Source organism: Hyposmocoma kahamanoa, unplaced genomic scaffold, assembly GCF_003589595.1.
Source record: "Hyposmocoma kahamanoa isolate Upper Pololo Valley unplaced genomic scaffold, ASM358959v1 66, whole genome shotgun sequence".
Lineage (NCBI taxonomy): Eukaryota > Metazoa > Arthropoda > Insecta > Lepidoptera > Cosmopterigidae > Hyposmocoma > Hyposmocoma kahamanoa.
In genome coordinates, this window is record NW_020653854.1 from 22,261,122 (window position 1) to 22,280,328 (window position 19,207).

At 36.1% G+C, this 19,207-nt stretch overlaps 2 protein-coding genes across 2 annotated transcripts in view; both read right to left on the reverse strand.

The window, feature by feature from the left end:
* The window catches only part of LOC113232067 (V-type proton ATPase 116 kDa subunit a-like), a 26,667-nt gene extending 19,090 nt beyond the window's left edge, over positions 1–7,577 (reverse strand). Inside the window, exons 1-6 of the mRNA XM_026466693.1 lie at positions 7,326–7,577; positions 6,253–6,429; positions 4,547–4,707; positions 2,524–2,710; positions 1,693–1,869; positions 1,353–1,414 (exon numbers count right to left, since the gene is read on the reverse strand). Coding sequence (XP_026322478.1) covers positions 1,353–1,414; positions 1,693–1,869; positions 2,524–2,710; positions 4,547–4,707; positions 6,253–6,429; positions 7,326–7,442 — 881 coding nt within the window. The 5' untranslated portion in view covers positions 7,443–7,577. The remainder of the gene's footprint in view (positions 1–1,352; positions 1,415–1,692; positions 1,870–2,523; positions 2,711–4,546; positions 4,708–6,252; positions 6,430–7,325) is intronic.
* Positions 7,578–11,897: 4,320 nt separating this feature from the next.
* The window catches only part of LOC113232068 (tetratricopeptide repeat protein 21B-like), a 25,019-nt gene continuing 17,709 nt past the window's right edge, over positions 11,898–19,207 (reverse strand). The window contains exons 7-10 of the mRNA XM_026466694.1: positions 18,530–18,731; positions 15,872–15,970; positions 14,285–14,403; positions 11,898–12,893 (exon numbers count right to left, since the gene is read on the reverse strand). Coding sequence (XP_026322479.1) covers positions 12,655–12,893; positions 14,285–14,403; positions 15,872–15,970; positions 18,530–18,731 — 659 coding nt within the window. The 3' untranslated portion in view covers positions 11,898–12,654. The remainder of the gene's footprint in view (positions 12,894–14,284; positions 14,404–15,871; positions 15,971–18,529; positions 18,732–19,207) is intronic.

The window sequence follows — 19,207 nt, forward strand, 5'->3', positions numbered from 1 at the left end:
GCAATGTGTCAAAAGCCATTTTGTCAATTTTAATTTAAAAGTATGTCCTTGTAACAATTTAATTTCGTTTGGTAATTTACTGAAAATAATTATACGCATGTTGAAGCAATTATTTTTATAAATTACTGTATGGCAACGAGGTTGGTATAAGAGATTCATAATTTTTGCCCTAGTTTGCCTTTGAATGACTTCAACGCGTGTCTTAAAATATTGAGGATGTGAGTTGACAAATACGCAGATATACCTTAATGTACATGCATGGCAAAGGGAATGTGTTTAGCATTTTGAACAGCGGCTTACAACTGTCATCGAACCACGCGCCGCAAATTGCTCGAATACACTTCTTCTGGACTTTAAACGCTGTTTCTAAGATTACTGAGTTAAACCATTGTACAAGACTGTAGCTGAGCACGGACGAAACGTAGCCGTGATAAGCGAGACATTTTGCCTTAGTCTTCGTAAAGCGTAAACAAATCTGTGTAGGTTCATGCACATCTGTTCGATGTGTTCCTTCCAGTTAAGGTTCTTGTCGATTGTTAACCCAAGAAAGTAAAATGTGTCTACTTCATCTACAGTATCTGAGTTGTAATTAATTTTAACCGGTATGGGATTGGAGTTGTAAGATCTAAATGTCAGAACTTTGGTTTTACTTATATTAATATTCAAGTCATTGATGCCCATCGAACTTATTACGTCTGTCAGTGCTTTATTTACGTCAGTGTTAAAAGTCGTTTTGTTTTGGCATTTTATTATAAGAGTTGTATCGTCAGCAAATTGCATACAATTATGATCAATAGCACGTGGGAGATCGTTAATGTAGAGTAGGAATAGTAATAGGTAAGTATATTAATCGTCTACAATTGATACCAACTATTTGCCAAATTTTATTCAACAAAATATGATACTTATTGCTGACGATTCCTCTGTGGTGGTTCTATGTACTAATTTTAATTAATATGAATCAATTTTGAATGATGCACTAAGTGACAATATAAAATGGCTACAATTAAATAGTCTCGTTGAAAATTTGGATAAGACTAAGTTTGGATAAGACGTCTTTTTCAATTCATCATTCTCTTCATATCTTCCAACATTATACACAATATATAAAAAATATCATTATATAATAAAAAATGAAGCAATCTTTTAGACATAGGTATATGCTTTAGTCCGCCGACCCTAATAAATTACGATGGACAAAAAGTTACTCAGGTTGATGAAATGATATTGAAGTGTTGTGTCGGAACCACACATCAGTGAAACACAGTGTGCATGGAACGCCGCATTTAGTACGCTAGTACATAAATATGGTGAGTCCAACACCATACTTTATTTATCTCATCCACAATGACCATTGACGTAGTACCTGACACTGTTTTCCAGGCTGGTGGTTTGACACTTTAGACTTTGGTTCCTATTGCAAGCGGAATAGAGTTAAATTTAAGCCTTTAGTGTCAAGCTTGACGTGCTCTTGACGTTGTACTACGTAAGTTGGTTATTGTGGATAGTCTATAGAAAGTGACGTTGTTAGTGTAGTGTGCAATCCTGCGTATGACTGATAAGAATGAAACCAACGAGTACTGATATAGGGCCATAGGGCTTTAGGATCTGGGCTAGGGCCGCAGAATTTCATGATTAAGAACCACGGACTGGTAAATATGTGAGTTATTCGTTAGTTAGTTAATAACATACCAAGATAAGATCTGCTAGGCGGGTGTGGACGCCCTTCACCATGTCCTGTCGCTCTTTGCTGGATGGCGGGCAGGGGTACAGTGATGCGTGGAAGCCAGTGCACACTTTCTTGATGCGAAGCTTAATTTGTTCACCTTGAAGGAACGCTACGAAGACTGATTTGTATATCTGGTCGCCCTGTGGAAAAAAGTAATTATTATTTTGACAGTTCTGGGAATAAACACGTACAAAAATTTATATGCAATGACAAAGTACAGTGAAAAAGTGATGTGTTTGAAATAATGATGAAAATGATTGTAACAACCATTTTAACCGATTTCAGAAATAGGAAGAGATTATCAATTCGACTGTGTTTTTTAAGTGTAATATGTTACTCGATTACTCCGAAATTTCGAACCGATTTCGATGATTCTTTTTTGTTAGATAGGAACTACCTAAGCAGTGGTTTCATTCAAATTTGAAGAAAATACTCCACCTCTAAAAGTAGTAATATTATCGTGTAATAATTAAATAATATTTCACGATACAATACTCAAATATTAAATAATATTGTACGATAAAAAATTCGTAAACTTAAATAATAAAAATTGCCACGGAAATTAGGTAGTGCACACTAGTCCGAAATTGGCCGAGTGTTTATTACATTTGTTACTTTGTTTGTTACTGTGATTGCTGTATTCTTAATTCTCTCTCTTTTATCCCTAACATACTTCTCTCCGTTTTTCTTCGGCAGATGGCTAGCTTACTTTCATCGCTTTTTTACGAGGATAAAATTTACTTATTAAATAAAGATGTGAAAATATTGGTTTGGGGTAATACTGAAGAACTCACAGTTTTAGGATCCTCTAAAGGTTTATCAAGCTCAGTGTGTCGCAAGAAGATGTTGCCGCGTGTGATGCGCCAGAGCATGCGCTCGAAGGAGGGCATGCGTTCGCGCGCTATCACGCCCGCTACAAAACCGAGGCGGCTGTCTGGGGTGACTTGCTGTGCCCGGGTTGTTTCGTCAGGTATTTGTGACCTACACTAACGAAAACAGATGAGAGATGGCGAATCATGTTAAATGTACCATGGACATGAAAAAGGTCAAAATTATCAAAAAGCCTGGAAGTAAGTTATTATTATTTTTACAGGTTTTGGCTTCCGTCCCACTGAGGACAACTCTGCCAGTGTCCAGGATGTTTTAGTAAAATATTCTAAATATTATGGCGATCGTCGCCAGCATCAGTGATGTAAGTGGTTTATCTAGGCTGTTGTGTGAAATTTAAGAAGTCAGTTTTTTCCCTAAAATATTATTCAAATATTGATCACAAGCCAAAATTATTTTCTGGACTATAACAGATATGATGAATTTGATTACAAAAATTACCAATCTATTTTCTTTTATGATACAAAATGACGGGACGTACATGTCATGCGCCTGGTAGTAAACAATACGCCTGTCCATAGCAGTTGCAGTGCCACTCAAGAGCTTTAAATCCCAAAGATTAGCTCGTTGCACGTTGCATGTCCCTGACAAATACTTGCGCCGTCGACAACAGCCTGTATTTGCGATTGGCACTGCGCACTGTGAGGGTGTATTTCCACCGGCGAGGCGAGACGAGACGAGACGATTTTTAAAACTTGCATGACAAAATATCAATTCTCTCCTTGCGCATCTTCGGTGGAAATGGTCGGGATTGACGAAAATATTTGTTGATGTAACATTGAATCGTATTGTTGCCTATATAGACTCTTTAATAATTCTACAACGGAAACACGATTCACGATATCTCGTACGATATCGCGCGAGCTCGCGCGTGCTCGCGATGGCTATGACTGTATCCCACAATCACGAGATTGTGGGATACAGTCGCGTGCATTGAAATGTAAACGTTCACACATTTTCGAAATTATGTAAATATTAGATATTTAAAAAATGTACCTTGTGCAGTTTTAGAAGATATGTAATCACGACTCAATTTTAAAAAGGGTATAGTTGCATCATAATGTAAACATACCAGCGCTAGTTGTAAACATTTTTTGTGTATTTTGCTAGTTCGTAATATTTGACCTGGGATAAAAGATTATATATAAAAAACTTATTTTCGAAAAGTTCTTTTTATTTTTATTTATTTATTTAGTATATCTTAGAGGGTACAAACAGCTTATATTACATGATTATTTCTTCTTACAGTATCTTCGTCTTGATTCTTCTTCCGTTAACATATTTAATAATAAGAATTTGCGGGACATGGTACTTTAGCCGCGTGTTTATCGCTAGACGAATTGGACAGTCGGAGAGTGCTTGCGCGAGAACGCGCGTGCTTGCGATGACAATTTTTGGTGAAAATAGGTCGGCGAGATTTCAATTCTCGCATAGCCTCGTTTCGTCTCTCCTCGTTAGTGGAAAAGCACTTTAATGCTACTCAACACGCCGCTACTCATAGGGCGTTATCGTTGGCCAATGCCCTGATTGCTCACCACCAAGATATACATTTATTTGATAATAGTGGAAAGAAAATGAAGTTTTATAAGGAAGTTTATATTCGTATTAATCGAATCATCGTCTTATTTAAGAGCTAGACTCTTGTCGGTGAAGCCTTCTCCACTCCTCGCGGTTCACAGCCAGTTCTTTGACCTCTTTATAGCTGTTCACTTTGTCACACTAATCGAATAAGAATCTAAAATGTATTGGTATATCAACCTATACTCCTATAGGAGTGATGTATTTTTGTAATTTTTATTCTGTATTTTTAATTATCTTTTTAGTAGTTCTAATCTATGTACGTTTTGGGAAACAGTAAGTGCATAGAGCTATGTAATAAATATATAAATAAATACTGTTGCTGCCAATGTTTCAGATATGAACATTTACTTTTTTAAAGAATCCATGTCGACCTCTTCCTGCGCGGCAAAGAAAGCTTCCGTCTCCTCGAGCACGTGTTTCAGCTCCGTCAGCTCAAGATAGTACTGTTTGAGGTTCACTGCATTTTGCGACAACTCTGAGATCTCGTTCTCTGTCTTTTCCAAGTGGGCCTATGGACAGGAAACAAGGACATACACTATAAAACTTAAATAAACTTTTGTAAGACCTATCTCAAGCCCCTGAGGAAGATTTCTCAGTTCCTGAGAACCGTGAAATGTAACATCCCCTTACAGGATGCAGGAGTTTACAAACTTAACTGTGAGTGCGGTCTCTCTTATATTGGACAAACGAAGCGAAGTATTTGTACCCGCGCCAAAAAATTTTTGTAAGTTAAATATCATTCATCATATATGTATAGAATAAAGTCCATCCCTCCATCAAGCTCCGCGGGCATTATATTCGTTCCTTTCTCGAACCTGCAAGATTTCGGATGATCTTCCTCCTGAAGTATATCCTTTGCTCTATGACACGGGCTCTCAAAGGCTGTCAATGCAAAGGCAGCTCGTTACAGATGTCCTTGGGCGACAATGACCACCTCTCATCAATCAAGTGGCTCGCCTGCTCATGTGCCTCATACTATACGTAATAAAAAAATATCGCGACTTTGTGGACTTCTAAAATAACTAACATCACGAATTGATAGAAAAAACAGAGCGATTGAAAAGTGTTAAGGAGTACATCGATCATTATCTGCTGTTGTTTATAATGAAAATGTACTACACGTAATAAGGATACGATTATGGGAGTATGACGACCTCCGTGATCTCTCGAAGTCCCAAGTTCAAGTTCAAGATCCCCGGCCGAATCAATGTAGAAAACTAACTTTTCTGTACTATCTCGGGTCTGGGTGTTTGTGGTACTGTCGTTGTTTCCGATGTTCATAACACAAGTCCTTTAGTTACTTACTTTGGGATCAGAGCAATATATGTGATGTTGTCTAATATTTATTTATTTATTATTTATTAAAAAAAAATAAACAGAAACGAAATGCTGAACAACAATTCTGAATTTGAGGCACTCTTGTTCAAACCAACACAACAATTAACAAACACATCTGCTGCCTCCGTGGACGAACGGTTACTATGTTGGTCTGCCACTCAGAGGTCAAAGGTTCGATTCCCGTGCCGGGAGAAATATTTGTATGGCCTACATTTATTTATCTCGTGAGTTTGGGTGTAATTTGTGGTTATATGTGTGCCCATGGCACCAGCGACACAGGGTTTTGCCTAGCGCGGGGCCTATGTTAGTGTGTGTGTTATTATTGAAGAGGAAGTTCGATAATCGTGTAATCTGGCGAAATAGTCCGGTCGAACGGCTACCTCGATCATGCGATCTAACGGCATTGGATTATTTTTTATGTGGTTAAGTTTAGTCGTTGGTTTATGCCAACGTTAAAAGAGCTCAGGAACAATAACATACGCGATATTGCCAACATTTTATCTGATATGTGAAGAATGGTGGAAAATTGGCTCCAAAGAATTGAACTGCAGACGCGCTCGCGGCGGTCATATGAACAACATCGAATTCCATTCTTAAATGCAACATGTGAACTGGACGTGGAATAAATTTGGGCTGAATATCTATTATTGAAATACAAAATTGTTATGCCCCTGTTGAAAAACCTTATATAAGCATAAACCTTATATATTTTTTACCTCAAGATCAACAATTTCCCTCGGATTGGGAGCGCGAGGCGGTTCCTTTATGGCGGGGATACGGACGCCGTCCTTGTGGACTTCGCTCTCAATGTAGCGCAGCTTGCGCTCCATCTCGTCACATCGTCGCACCTCATTCACAAACTTGCGTTGGAATACGTTCACGTCCTCGTTCAACTGTTCAGTAAATAGTCATTATTTCTATAGCAGTTAGGCTCAATTTATATTGCGGCGGAACGGTATGGAAGCTACTTTCTGTAACGATATTGTATATATCATAATGCGCGAGCATTCAAATCTTAATCTTCAAGTGCCGTAAATTTACCTTATTAATTTACGAGACTTGAAGATTTATATATGAATGCATCACGAGTTTACACATTCGGATAAGAAAAAAGGTCATGTGCCTTTAAAACATTATTTTAATCTACTTCTACCTGTATCTACGTGAAATATACTTTGTCGACTAAATTCGTCAACCTCGTAACCTCCATTTATGTGAACTTTTGAGTAGGCACAAAAAAAAGAATTACTAGAAATTATATTTATTACAAACTTTGATTATACCTTTACCTTTCAACTTGAAAAGGGTCTACAAATTATATTTTAAGCTTTAATTGCCCGATATTGGGCTTGTAGAGTAAAAAAGGGATTTCGTATTATTCATCGGTTTCGAAGGGTAATGGTGCTGGTGAAATTACAGACATGTGCGACTTGTCAACTTATGTCTCAGGGTGACAAGCGTAGGAGCAGTGTTTCTCAGATCTTTATGGCACGGCAACTGGTATGACTATAAACAGACGTGTCGCTTATTACTATGTACATCTAATTTTACAAATTAACGTAGTACATAATACTAACGTAACGTACTAAGTAGTACATGTTTTGAAAATGAACTGAAATGATTTATTTTACTTTTGGTCACATGTTAAGTATCCCATTCAAGTATTATAATTATAACGTGTTTGTGTCCCGCTATTTTTTTAAAATATCTTTAAAGTTTCTGCAGCTTTGCATTGTAAACTGCGTTCACGGCCCCTTGACAATTACACATACAACAGATATTTACTCACGTCTCTAAATTGCACAGAGCCGGTCTCTCCCAACTCGGAGACCGAAGTATACGCCGCCTCGGGCTGGATGAAGAGCTGGCACAGAGCCATTTCCTCGCTCCTGAACATCGCCCCCATCTTGGTATATTATTAATACTTCTTTCGGTCAAAATAAGAAGAAAAGGGGAAGAAAGAAGTGTTATATTGTATTGACACGACACGCCATTAGGTTTGAGTTTCTATAACTGTAAGTTGCATTGTCGGTGTCGAATATGGCGAGGGTAATACAATATGCGACACGCTTTAAATGGTTCAGTAACGGCATGAATCGTGCAGTCGTTACACCTTCGATCAATACATTATTTAACTACATGGTTATTTGCTATTGTAAATAGCGTAGTTTTGAATTTTAACATAAAGATTTAGGCTGGTTGTACAGTCCATGCCCTAAGATATCTGACCTCTAATCGGTTATAGACCGAAATCAATGTGAAGAAAAATGTTAGATAAACTTAACCTCCAGTGACCTATAACATACAGTTTGGTATGACTTCATCATTGCATCATTGGTGAATGACGTTTTAATAAGCTTTTTAAGCCAATTTGACATAAATTTCAAACAAAAAGCCCTAATTCCTTTACACTTTTCTCTTGAATGCGCAAGAGGGCTCGCAGAACCAAAAGGTCATCTACGGGGCCAGGTATCTTAGGGTAGCGACTGTACATTAGAACAATGATTTAATGTCGAATGGCATGACAAGATGTATTTCCCATTGAAACAATGTATTTTCCAATGATGTTATAAGATCATTGATTCTTTCCATTTAGTTTTGTTCAAACCTAATACAGATACCATGGAGATAGGATATCGTTTATCAGTATTTGCTTTTGGTCTCTGCATTTTGTTGTCATTATCTTGTTGAACCTACTACAAAGTTTTTTTACAGTCTATCAACAGACTTTATCGTAAAATACTTTTGAAATATAAAGCGATCCAAATGTCATTTTATTGGTCATATTTCGATACCTCCAGTGATCACTACGCCAACTAAGTTTTTGGACCTGTTCTGTTTTTATAGTGTTTCTTTTTTTTGAGAAAATTCGTTTTTTGGTCTATTTTTTCGAAATTTGTTTTCTGTTTCTTTACTTTGTTTTTGTGACAGGTCATTAATATTGACATATTGCAAATCACAAGTAACAAAAATCAATCTTAATAGTATTTAAGAAAATAACAAAGGGTTTAAGACCTTGACCATTATAGTTATTAGTAAACTGCCTCGGTGGCCGAACGGTTACCATGCCGGACTGCCACGCAGAGGTCCTAGGTTCGATTCCCGGGCCGAGATAAATAGTTGTATGGCCTACAATTATTTCTCTCGTGACTTTGGGTGTAATTTGTGGTTGTCTATGTGTGTGTCCATGGCACCCGTGACACAGGGTTTCCCTAGTGTGGGGCTATGTTGAGTGTGTGCGTTATTTATTATTATTATTATTAGTTAATGTTGTTAATTTCTAATAAACTAAATAAAATACAGTAATACAACCATCAAGTACATTTTCTTGTTGACTGTACAACAGTATCTGCGAAAAATAAACTTCTTAGTACCAGGGTAGTAGGTAGATATAAAATATGAATATTTCGATACCTCCAATGAACACTACGCCAACTTTTTTCACAAAATTTGTTTTTTGTTTTTTTAGAATTTGGTTTTTGTTTCTTTATTTTTTTTTTACAAAATTCGGGCAGCATAATATTAGTAAATAAATATGGCCGTTTACTAAAATAACAGAAAATTATCAAAAAATAAAGTTGGCGTTGTTTTCATTGGAGGTATCTACTTGTAATAAAATTACTTTACAATAATCAAATATTAAAACTAGCATGTAGTATCTTAGATTTTCGCGATTGTTACACATAGGAAATGAAACTATTTTCCCGGATTTAAATCGCGTATATTTGTTTTGTCAAACAAACCGACGTTTCGAGCCCTTTACAGGTCCCATGGTCACGGTTATCTGAGGTGGTACAGTCATCAACCAGTTATGTCTAATATTAATGCAAACCACCCTATTTTTTCCACTATAATTACAAAAGTTATTAATTAAATACCTTATTTTTAATTTTACAAAGAAAACATTCCAATTACTCTACATTAAGTTTTACAAATTATTTTATTGAATGAATTTTTATTAAGTTCAATTTATTATTAATTAATAATAGAAATTAGAATAAATTAAAACATATTAATTAGTACTGCAGTCTTATGTCTGTTTGGGATTTTTCATCAGAGGAAATACTGGATCCCAAACTGGTGATACGGAGAGAGTGAAGATTTCATCTTCCCTGTTGAAATTAGGATGTTTTTTAATATCAATGCACAACACCCTGGGTAGATAACGGACTTCTTTTGCAAGGAATTGGGGTTTGTCAAACTTCATTGCATGGTTTATCCATGACTTGCTCGCAGACTCGTTTACGCGACGGTAACTAATATAAAACAAATGTACGCGATTTAAATCCGTTAAAATAGTTTTATTTCCTTGCACGTTGTAACTAAAATTTCCTGCTTACCTACATGTTTCATTGCATTATCTTAATATCCAATAACAAGTTGCGATGTTAGTCAATTGTAATGTGAAACGATAATAAAAAAAAGCTATTTCATTGATAATTGAAATGAATAGATAAACCACTTGGCACTTTTTTTCAATCGACTTGTTACTGAATATCGTCAGAAAAATCTTGTTGAAATAATCACGTATGCATCGCGACATAACTGTTACATAATCTGTCACTCCTCCCGCACCGCGCAGCTACCTGAGGAACCGACTCAGTTAAGCGGTAGGCCTGTAACTCTATCCAAAAAATCCATCGGGTATGAGGACAACATTCGGAAGACATATAATATATTTTTAATTTTTTTTCTTTCAATAACGCTAGAAAGCTATTAAAAATATAGAAAAACGGCTAGCGCAGCGTTTTGCCCGGGGACGCGCCCATTATCTATGGTTAGCTTTTTGTACTCAATGATACCTTAATCAATCACGAGCTGATCTGGACAATGGGAATAAAATCCCATTGGCTAGACCAATCTGACCAATGAGAAACCCTTTTTAATATTACTAAATAATAATAATAATTTATTACAATTGATCGATTTCTTTTTTCTTTAACGCACGCATTCAACATAACCCCGCACTAGGGAAACCCTGATTGCGGGTGCCATGGACACACACATAGACAACCACAAATTACAACCAAACTCACGAGAGAAATAAATGTAGCCCATAGAAATATTTCTCCCGACCCGGGAATCGAACCTGGGACCTCTGCGTGGCAGTCTGGCATGGTAACCGTTTGGCCACGGAACACGCACATCTAAATAATGCCTATTTACTCTATGCCTATACCTTGCAAAGGCCCAAGTACTTTAGTAGCAGTGACTCCTTATGACATGGTCCGTCCAGGGAACTACTGCCACCTTGCCTATTTCTGCCGCCAGGCGGTAACGCGAGCATTACTGCGTTCCCGTTTTGAATGGTACTGGTACCTGTAGTACATGGGACTTTTCGACTCAAATCCAGGGTGACGGGTGTAGTGGCAGTGCCCCTCAGATCTTCGCAATTGAAAGCTCTGAGCGACACTGCAACTGCTATGGACAGGCGTGTCGCACCACCAGGCTATCTCGAACTCGTCTGTCCGTCACAGATTACGTGTTAAGAACATTTTGAATTTTCTTCTTATACCCACTTCTTATACAACTTCACAGTTGAAATACAAAGGTCACAAAAATAACAGAAATAGATGTTTATTTTATGAAGTTTTATTGTGTTATAGGAAGTAAGTACAAACTTTACAGATACCAGGTACTTTTTGAACCAATATTAAATGTACAAGTAGACAAAACTATAGCGTATATATTTTTTGAGAAACTGACAAAATAAATTAAAAAAAACGCACGAAAAAATTATATATGTCTTTGGTATTAAATAGTATTAAGTCATATTATGTACCAGTTAAATGACATTTTTCTTTTAATTTTTTTTTATCTTATCAGTCTCTCAAAAATAACTTTCGGAATTTAGTCACTTTATTAGGAAGGGTGCGGTATATACACTCTAAAAACATTACTCTTCTTGCAGAGCAGTGGGATAAGAATATTTTTTTTTTACAAAACTGGTCACTTATGCTTGTATCATATTATACTCAATTAGGATGGACACATATTTATCCACGCCGTAAGTACTGCATTATCAATGTTTTAGTGTACAGAAGTCTTTTATAAGCGTTCATCTATGTATACATCACACGTGAACTTAATTTTACGTATATATTTAGACATGCAATAGGTTAGATAGATTTTCAATTGCCAAAATATTTTTTATTTTACTGCGTGCGACATTCCTGTTTTAAATTTGACTTAAGAATACTGAAAAAAATGACAAAAGAATTAGAACAAATTGACGTGCAAATCTTTTGTATGTGGCCAGAGTTACAGTAATAAAAGAGGCTTAATGTTGTATTATTTGTTGTAAAATGTATTTTTAGCAATGTATAAAAGTAAAAATATTCTCAATTGCCTTGGTGTTGGAGGTACTTATTTTTTTTCGAAATGTATAAAGTTAAGTAAATTATTCCGGTTTTAAATTTTAATTTAGAACACGGAAAAGAAATGTACTGGTGACAAATTGACGTTTAATCTTTTTTATATGGCCAGTATTTTTAAAGTTATATGAATGAAAATGAAACATCCTATAGTTTTGATATATGTATTTATAGATGCAGTAAAGTAGGTAGTCTCAATTGCCATGAATCTTACTTTACAAGGTACCTACTTGTTTACGAATATCTAAGGCTCATTTTATATTGCGGCGCAATGGAGTGGAAGCGAATTTTTGCAACGATATTGTACATAGCATAATGAACTTTATTATCAATTGTGTAACTTATAAACTAGATAAGAGCCAAAAAACATAATGCGCGTCTTACGCGGAATTCTCGCGCATGCTCGAGAATGCACGGGAATTCCGCGGCTGCCATCAGCGATGCCTGGCGAATCCGCGGAAAGTGACGCGAAAGCAGGCGCAGTGTAACGTCAAACGTCGACGAAATACTATAGCCTCAAGGCGCAGTCGCCAGAAAGCTCGCGAATTCCCGCAAATGCTCGAGAACTCCTGCGAATGCTCCAGAATTCCCGCGAATGCTCGAGCATTCCTGCATCGAGCATTCTTGCGAAGCGAGGCGAAATTGGCGCTTACGTTCCATTCCGTTCCGCCGCAATGTAAATTGAGCCACTGTATAACAACGTATCTAGGTATAAATTAAACAAAGTTATTATTATAGTGTCAGCTAAGTCCTTAAATTGACTTTCGCCTTCTCGAATATTTCTTTTTTTATTTTTGGATAATCCGGATAAGCCTTTAGAATATGTCTACAGACCACAATGCATTCTGGAAACTTCTTCAGTTTGAGATAGGCGTGAGCCAGCTTGTAACCAACAGCGAGGTCCGACTTGCCCCCATGGACCCAAGCGTTGTCGTAGTTTTGAGCAGCACTTTTGTAGTTTTGTTCTTTTTCAGCTAAATAACCTGAATGATAAAGCATTGGTATTAGAATGATGGCACCACTGATCGACAATTTGAGGGAAGTGTGTCTTTAAATTTGAAAAACTTTTTTGTTTTTGAACTTATCAATAGTGATTAGATTAGTTTAGTTGACATATATAATCCTCAATAACGATTATGTAGAAGTAAGTTTTATAAAAAATCTATAATATAATTCTTATTAAAAAACCGAAACTAGAATTTCCCGAAATCTTCACTAATGAACACCAAAAATCCACTAATTAACTAACAGTAATCGATACTCACCAATAATGAACACCCTGTAACTGACACTTACCAATAAGAAACGTGTTACTATGATAGAAAATGTTGTCCTAAATCTTATTAAAAAAAAAATAAAAAAAGATGTCGAAAAGTGGTGCTTGTCGGTCACTGGCACCACCAAGTTACTTGAATTCAGCATTATTATTATTAGGGTATTTTTTTAAGAAAGATACTAATTTTATTCCTACTTTTTGCTAGACAGGTATAGTTATAAGGCTGAGAGCCAGCGAGGCCTTATATTACCCAATACGAGTCAAGCAATCCCCGTTCCCGCCGAGGAACGTATAGTGCTTTTCTCAAACAATGTGAGGAAATAATAATAAGACTAAAGAAAGAAAGGTCATTTGGCGAATATTGCCTCTTGTTTTAAATTAGGCGGAGTACAATCCATTACTGTATTTTAGTTATCGCTCTTTCCATAAGAACCCATTTTCGCGGCGAAAATACATAAAAGGCAAAAAAACAGAAAAGAATACCAAAGCACTTTAGTTTATTTTACCACAGTTTATTTTTTTTAAATAAGCTGTACATGTAGGTATTTTTAATTCTCGCAATTACGAACACTGGACAGTTGGCTGTATAAGTTTTTCTTTTAACTGTTTACATAGTTAATTGTTAGTAGATAGATTTAAAAGTTTAGAGCAGCGGACTGTAATGGATTTTCGTACTTATTTTGCTGGCCCTGACATGGCCCATAAATGACAAACTTTCCGTATCCGTTCGAGAAAAATATAATATCCTTATAAGTACTTGCCATGTAACAGCGTGAGACACTCTCCGCTCATATTGCCATGCTCTTAGGGGGCGTCACATTGTACTATAGTTAGGGAAGTATGTATTTATTGCTTACCTGCCTTAACAAATTTGCAATGTGGTATAAATAAACATACATACAATGTATTTCACGCCCTTTTTCTATTAGGGTAAGTATAGACCACAGTTTTCCACATTGCTATGAGCCTGACACACACCTTTCTCCGTATTAACACGCATCAATGCTTTCATATTTTTATATTTCGCGCTCTTTGATTGAGGGTAGGTACTCTTGACCTGGCCTTTCTTTAGGACGACTAGAGGATCAAAGAATTTACCTAAATATTGGTATGCCGGGGCGCAAGAGCTGTTGTGGTTCAATATCTTAATAAGAACTTCTTTGGCGGCTTCCATTCTTCCTGTGCTCACTTGGCCGTCCGCCACCTCTAACCAACATCTGAAATTACATAAATCGTTGTTATAATTAATAATAATAATAATAATAATTATTATTAATTCATTTAATTAAACCACTTTAAAAAAAATTACAAATTAGCTTAAGAACTAAAACGATGTAACATAAACCCTTTTGGGTTTTACCGAACATCGTTATATCGTTTCATAACCCTTTAAAAGAAAAAAAGTTATTTTTGTACTACATTTATTTTATCATAACTGCGACGGTGGGGTACTCTTAGGGTCGTATTCCAGAACTCTACTCAATACTCAAGTCAGGATTTGAGTATGGTTTAAAGCACTTGATATCTTACTCAAGTCCCTGCCATTAGGGTCGAGTAGAATTCTAGAGTACGACTCTAAGAGTCGTATTCTAGCACTCTATTCAATGCTCAAGTCATGGTTGCACTGGCAACACAAGCACTGGAAATACGACCCTAATGGCAGGGACTTGAGTATGATTTCGAGTGTTTTAAACCATACTCAAATACTGACTTGAGCATTTAGTAGAGTTCTGGAATACGACACTTAAAATTTAAACGTGCGCTTGAATACAGAACTGGTCGGCACAGTGGCGTGCGTCTGTATATGCATGAACTACTGAACTAAGACGCTACTGGGTTCACAAAAAAGTAGGGTACCAAATTATACAAAATAGACACTGTTGGCAATATGCAATTCACAACAGTGCCTCATTTAAGGACAGTCGAGCCTATCTGCTATCGAGCGCAGGCCCGCACCCGGCGCACCAATGATGTGCTTCGCTTGCGCATGGTCGCGTACAAGCAATCCACTCTTGCTTCTGTAAACATCCCTGACGCGCTACAGAAACGGGGCAGCCCTACTAGCACCCGGAACGCATTATTATACTAAGTCCGGAGGGCCTTATAAGCTCGTTGCCTAAAATATCTCCACAAACTGCTATATAGGGAGTATAATAAAATTTTCATTACGTTGCATTTGTTGGAGAATATATTTTTTCGTGAACCAATCGTAAAAAAGATCTTTTTGTTGTTAAGTTTAGTAAAACATCTTACGGTAGCTATAGTTTCATAAAAAGGACTTGTTCCTCATACAATGCAAAATGTGATTCTTCTTTGCAGTTTAAAAATTACATCAGCATATCAAAATTTGAAAACGGATTGGTATGCTCATTAATTGATCAATCTTTCTTTGTTTTGTTTAACTTTATTGTAATTTTTTCATTACTTACATATTTTTAATTGAGCATTGCTCGTTTTTGGTTACTTTATACTTGTTCACGTACAAGTACAGGGAACTATAGGTTTAGTAATAAGTTAAATGTTTCAAGACTTTTTTCTTCGTTTTAATTGTAAAAGAAGTTTGTTCCTCAATAAAAAGAAAAAAAATCATTACATGGTTACAAACATTCGCTGCCATTTCGTTCCATAGGCTCTTCTAGTGGAGTCGCAGTGTAAAGTGTAAATTTCAACATAACTTTTGCGCACCTTTCTAAACCATCCGCCTTCTCGGGCGTCCAGGGAATTGACGAGATTGTTCTCTTCAAAATGTTCTTTGCTCGGGTTGGTTGCTTTACGATGTTGTAACTGAAATAAGAAATTTTAAAAATTGTGTCATAAATTATTACTTTTTGTTTTGAAAAATGCTACTCAGTAAATTATTTTTTTTTAATGATAAAGACATCGATTAAAATTTTTAATAACTATTTTACCGTCTAATCTATGTAAATGAAAATAAAATTCTTAATTATATTGACCTAGAATTGATGTTGAATTGTTCGGATCTATTTTATTTTAATTATTAAATCATGTATTATTTAATGTCTTGTCAATAGTATAAATATTATAAATTCAAATGTTATAAATTACAATGTCCCAACAGCGTTCAACAACTGCGACTGTGATAGTTTTTAAGATCAATTTTACACAAATTGTACACACAGCAATAATGAATAAATACATAAATAAATAATTCGTACCTTTGGTATAATAAAGCCACATCTGCAAAATGATAAGTCACCTGAAAAGGTGCTATTTTGCAGATGAGGTCAGGAGAGACGTTTTAGAGACGTGGGCCTTTTTGAGGCGAGAGTGAATAAGAATTATTTAGGTGTGCATGCTCCACCGTCGACCTCAAGGTCACTTTCATCAGGTGAAATGGAGGTCAAATGTACACTTATTATTTTATAAAAAAGTATTTAAAGATTCTACGAACTAAATCAGTCGATAACTTGTTTCAAGTATTACGTGTTTTTTTTATGACTTTCATGTGATAAAAGCACTTATAACGTACGTGGTACGTATGTGGTTTTATAATACCACGGCCACGATATCTATACCCTGGAAAATCGATATGTCACTTATGTATATTGGCTCCTGTGTGGCATTATCCTGGAAGTGATAACACGGGAAATTCTCTGGTTTTCGACCAGGTAAATGGTGTGATTATCTGCCACGTTAAGTATCACATTTTAAGCTTTATATCCCCAGTTATCGAATACATAAACAGAAATAGAGACGGAATGTCACTTAATTTGTTTGAAAACTATTCTGCCATATTATTACTGTGACAACAGCGCTCCGATTGGCCAGCCCGAATTCGAAACAATTGACGGGTGTCGTCAATTGTTTCACTTTAAATCGACCAGTTAACTTGTGTTTTGCTATAATGGACGAAAATTGCAAAATTACATATGTAATATTTAATTGCCTATGAAATTTGATTCCGTTTGTTCTGTAATTAGATGTTTTGCTGTTTTCCCCACACCAGCAAATGGAACAGCATGCCATTGTTAGAGATATTATCTTTATTACGTTTGGAATATACAGAGACGTACACAATCCTTGACAATCCTTGTCAACCTTATGTTCGAGAGTTGTTTGCTCGCCTGACTACCACGTCGATGTACAACCATTGGCTTGAAATCGCTACGTGGGATGAGCTTGACTTGAATTAATCTTATTTTAACTGACTTAAAAAAAAAGGAGGAGGTTCTCAATTCGACTATGTTTTTTTTGTATGTATGTTATGCGATAACTCCGGCGAACCGATGATACTTTTTTTGTTGGAAAAAGGGGACATCGGACATCGGTGGCAAACTCGGGAGATGAATGACTTTTGAGGTCTGTTTTTTTTAGTACTCTGTACTGTTTTTATGTAATTATTTTTATCTTATTATTATTATTTTAATTTGACTTTATATGAAATTTTTATTATTTTTATTTTAAAGTTATTAGATGTTTTAAAAGTATGAATTGTATGTATTTTCTAAATATGGTTCACGGACTGAAATAAACAATTATTGTTGTTATATTAGTTTACAACCTAAATATCTTCTGGTCAACAGACCTTACAAAGATCATGGCCCATAATCTGACGCGGTTAACGGACGTTTGCGTACAAAATCACCATTACTTTTAAATTATGCAATTGTAAACCACTTTCGACTTTATATAAAAAAAATATGGAAAATCTACTTGGTTAACATGTAACAGGGCAAATAAAGATTTGATATTAAACATATTTTTAATTGTGCGAAAATCCTATTTAAGTTATTATCAGACTTTCTGTCAAAATAAATATCATAACACTCGTACGCAAAACCTGCGCGGTCGGTTGTTGACAATAAATGCAAAACACACAAATATTTTGCACTAACATAAATTTTTTTATATAAAAATGAATCTTTTTATTTCATAATTCCTAGTATCCACAGAAAAGCGACATATGCCGTTGTAATATACAGATATTTTTCTACAAGTCTAGCCATATGTCATATCTGTACGCCGTTGGGTATGGTTTCTATACTTTCGTGACCCATGACCTTTCTGTTTGTTACAGATCTTTTGTATTGGGTTGTCCGGCTGGTATCGCCGTAAGCGACACTTGTGAGAGATGTGTGAAGCTTCTCACCACTTACGGCTTCTCACCACCTAGCTCAGGTGGTAGAGCGTTGGCATACAGTCCTGTCAGATCGAATTAATTTTTCTTTGTGTTCTATCTTTGTATTAATAATTATAACAAATAGATATCTATTTATCCCTTTTCATATACCACATTATATTTTTATTTTCATTATCTTTGAAAAACGAAGAACGAACGACAACGAACGACGAACGAACGATATGAAGCAAAGGTCAACTTACGCATTAGCAATTGCGAGGATCAGATACGGGTCGTCCTGATAAGTGTCCTCTGTCACCAAGGGAAGCAACTCCTGCAACACACGTTCTGCCTGTCCTTTCTGCCGATTGGCAAGTAGAAGTAGGGCTTCTAGAGCCTTACGGTCAACTGGTGATACTTCTGCGAGTAGTTTTTCGGCTGTTTGTAACGCTAAGAGTTGAGTGTCTCTGTAAATTGGACATCGATTCTATGTTTCTTATAATAATAAATTATATATTTAAAAGGAATAATAATTTATTTCTTTAATTATTTCTACCGCCAAGCAATTATACATAATGTGAGTATTACTGCGCTTCGGGTTAGAAGGGCAAAGGTGCCGGTGACATTACAGGTACATGGGACTTATCAACTTATGTCTCAGGCCGACGGGCGCAGTGACACCTTCAGAACTTTGCGATATAAAGCTCTGTGTGGCACTGCAACTGCTACGGACAGGCGTGTCGCTTAATACCAGTCGCACAACTTATTCGTCCCGTCACTTGATATCAAAAAAACTAACTCCTAAGCTAAGTTAAAATCGTTTATTTTAGAAGTTCGAGGTCCTTCACTAGTCAAGTTAAAAAAACTATAAACTCATTCGAACACAATTATAACCATAGATATGAATTTACAAGGTGCCCCACAGTGGTGCGACACGGAAG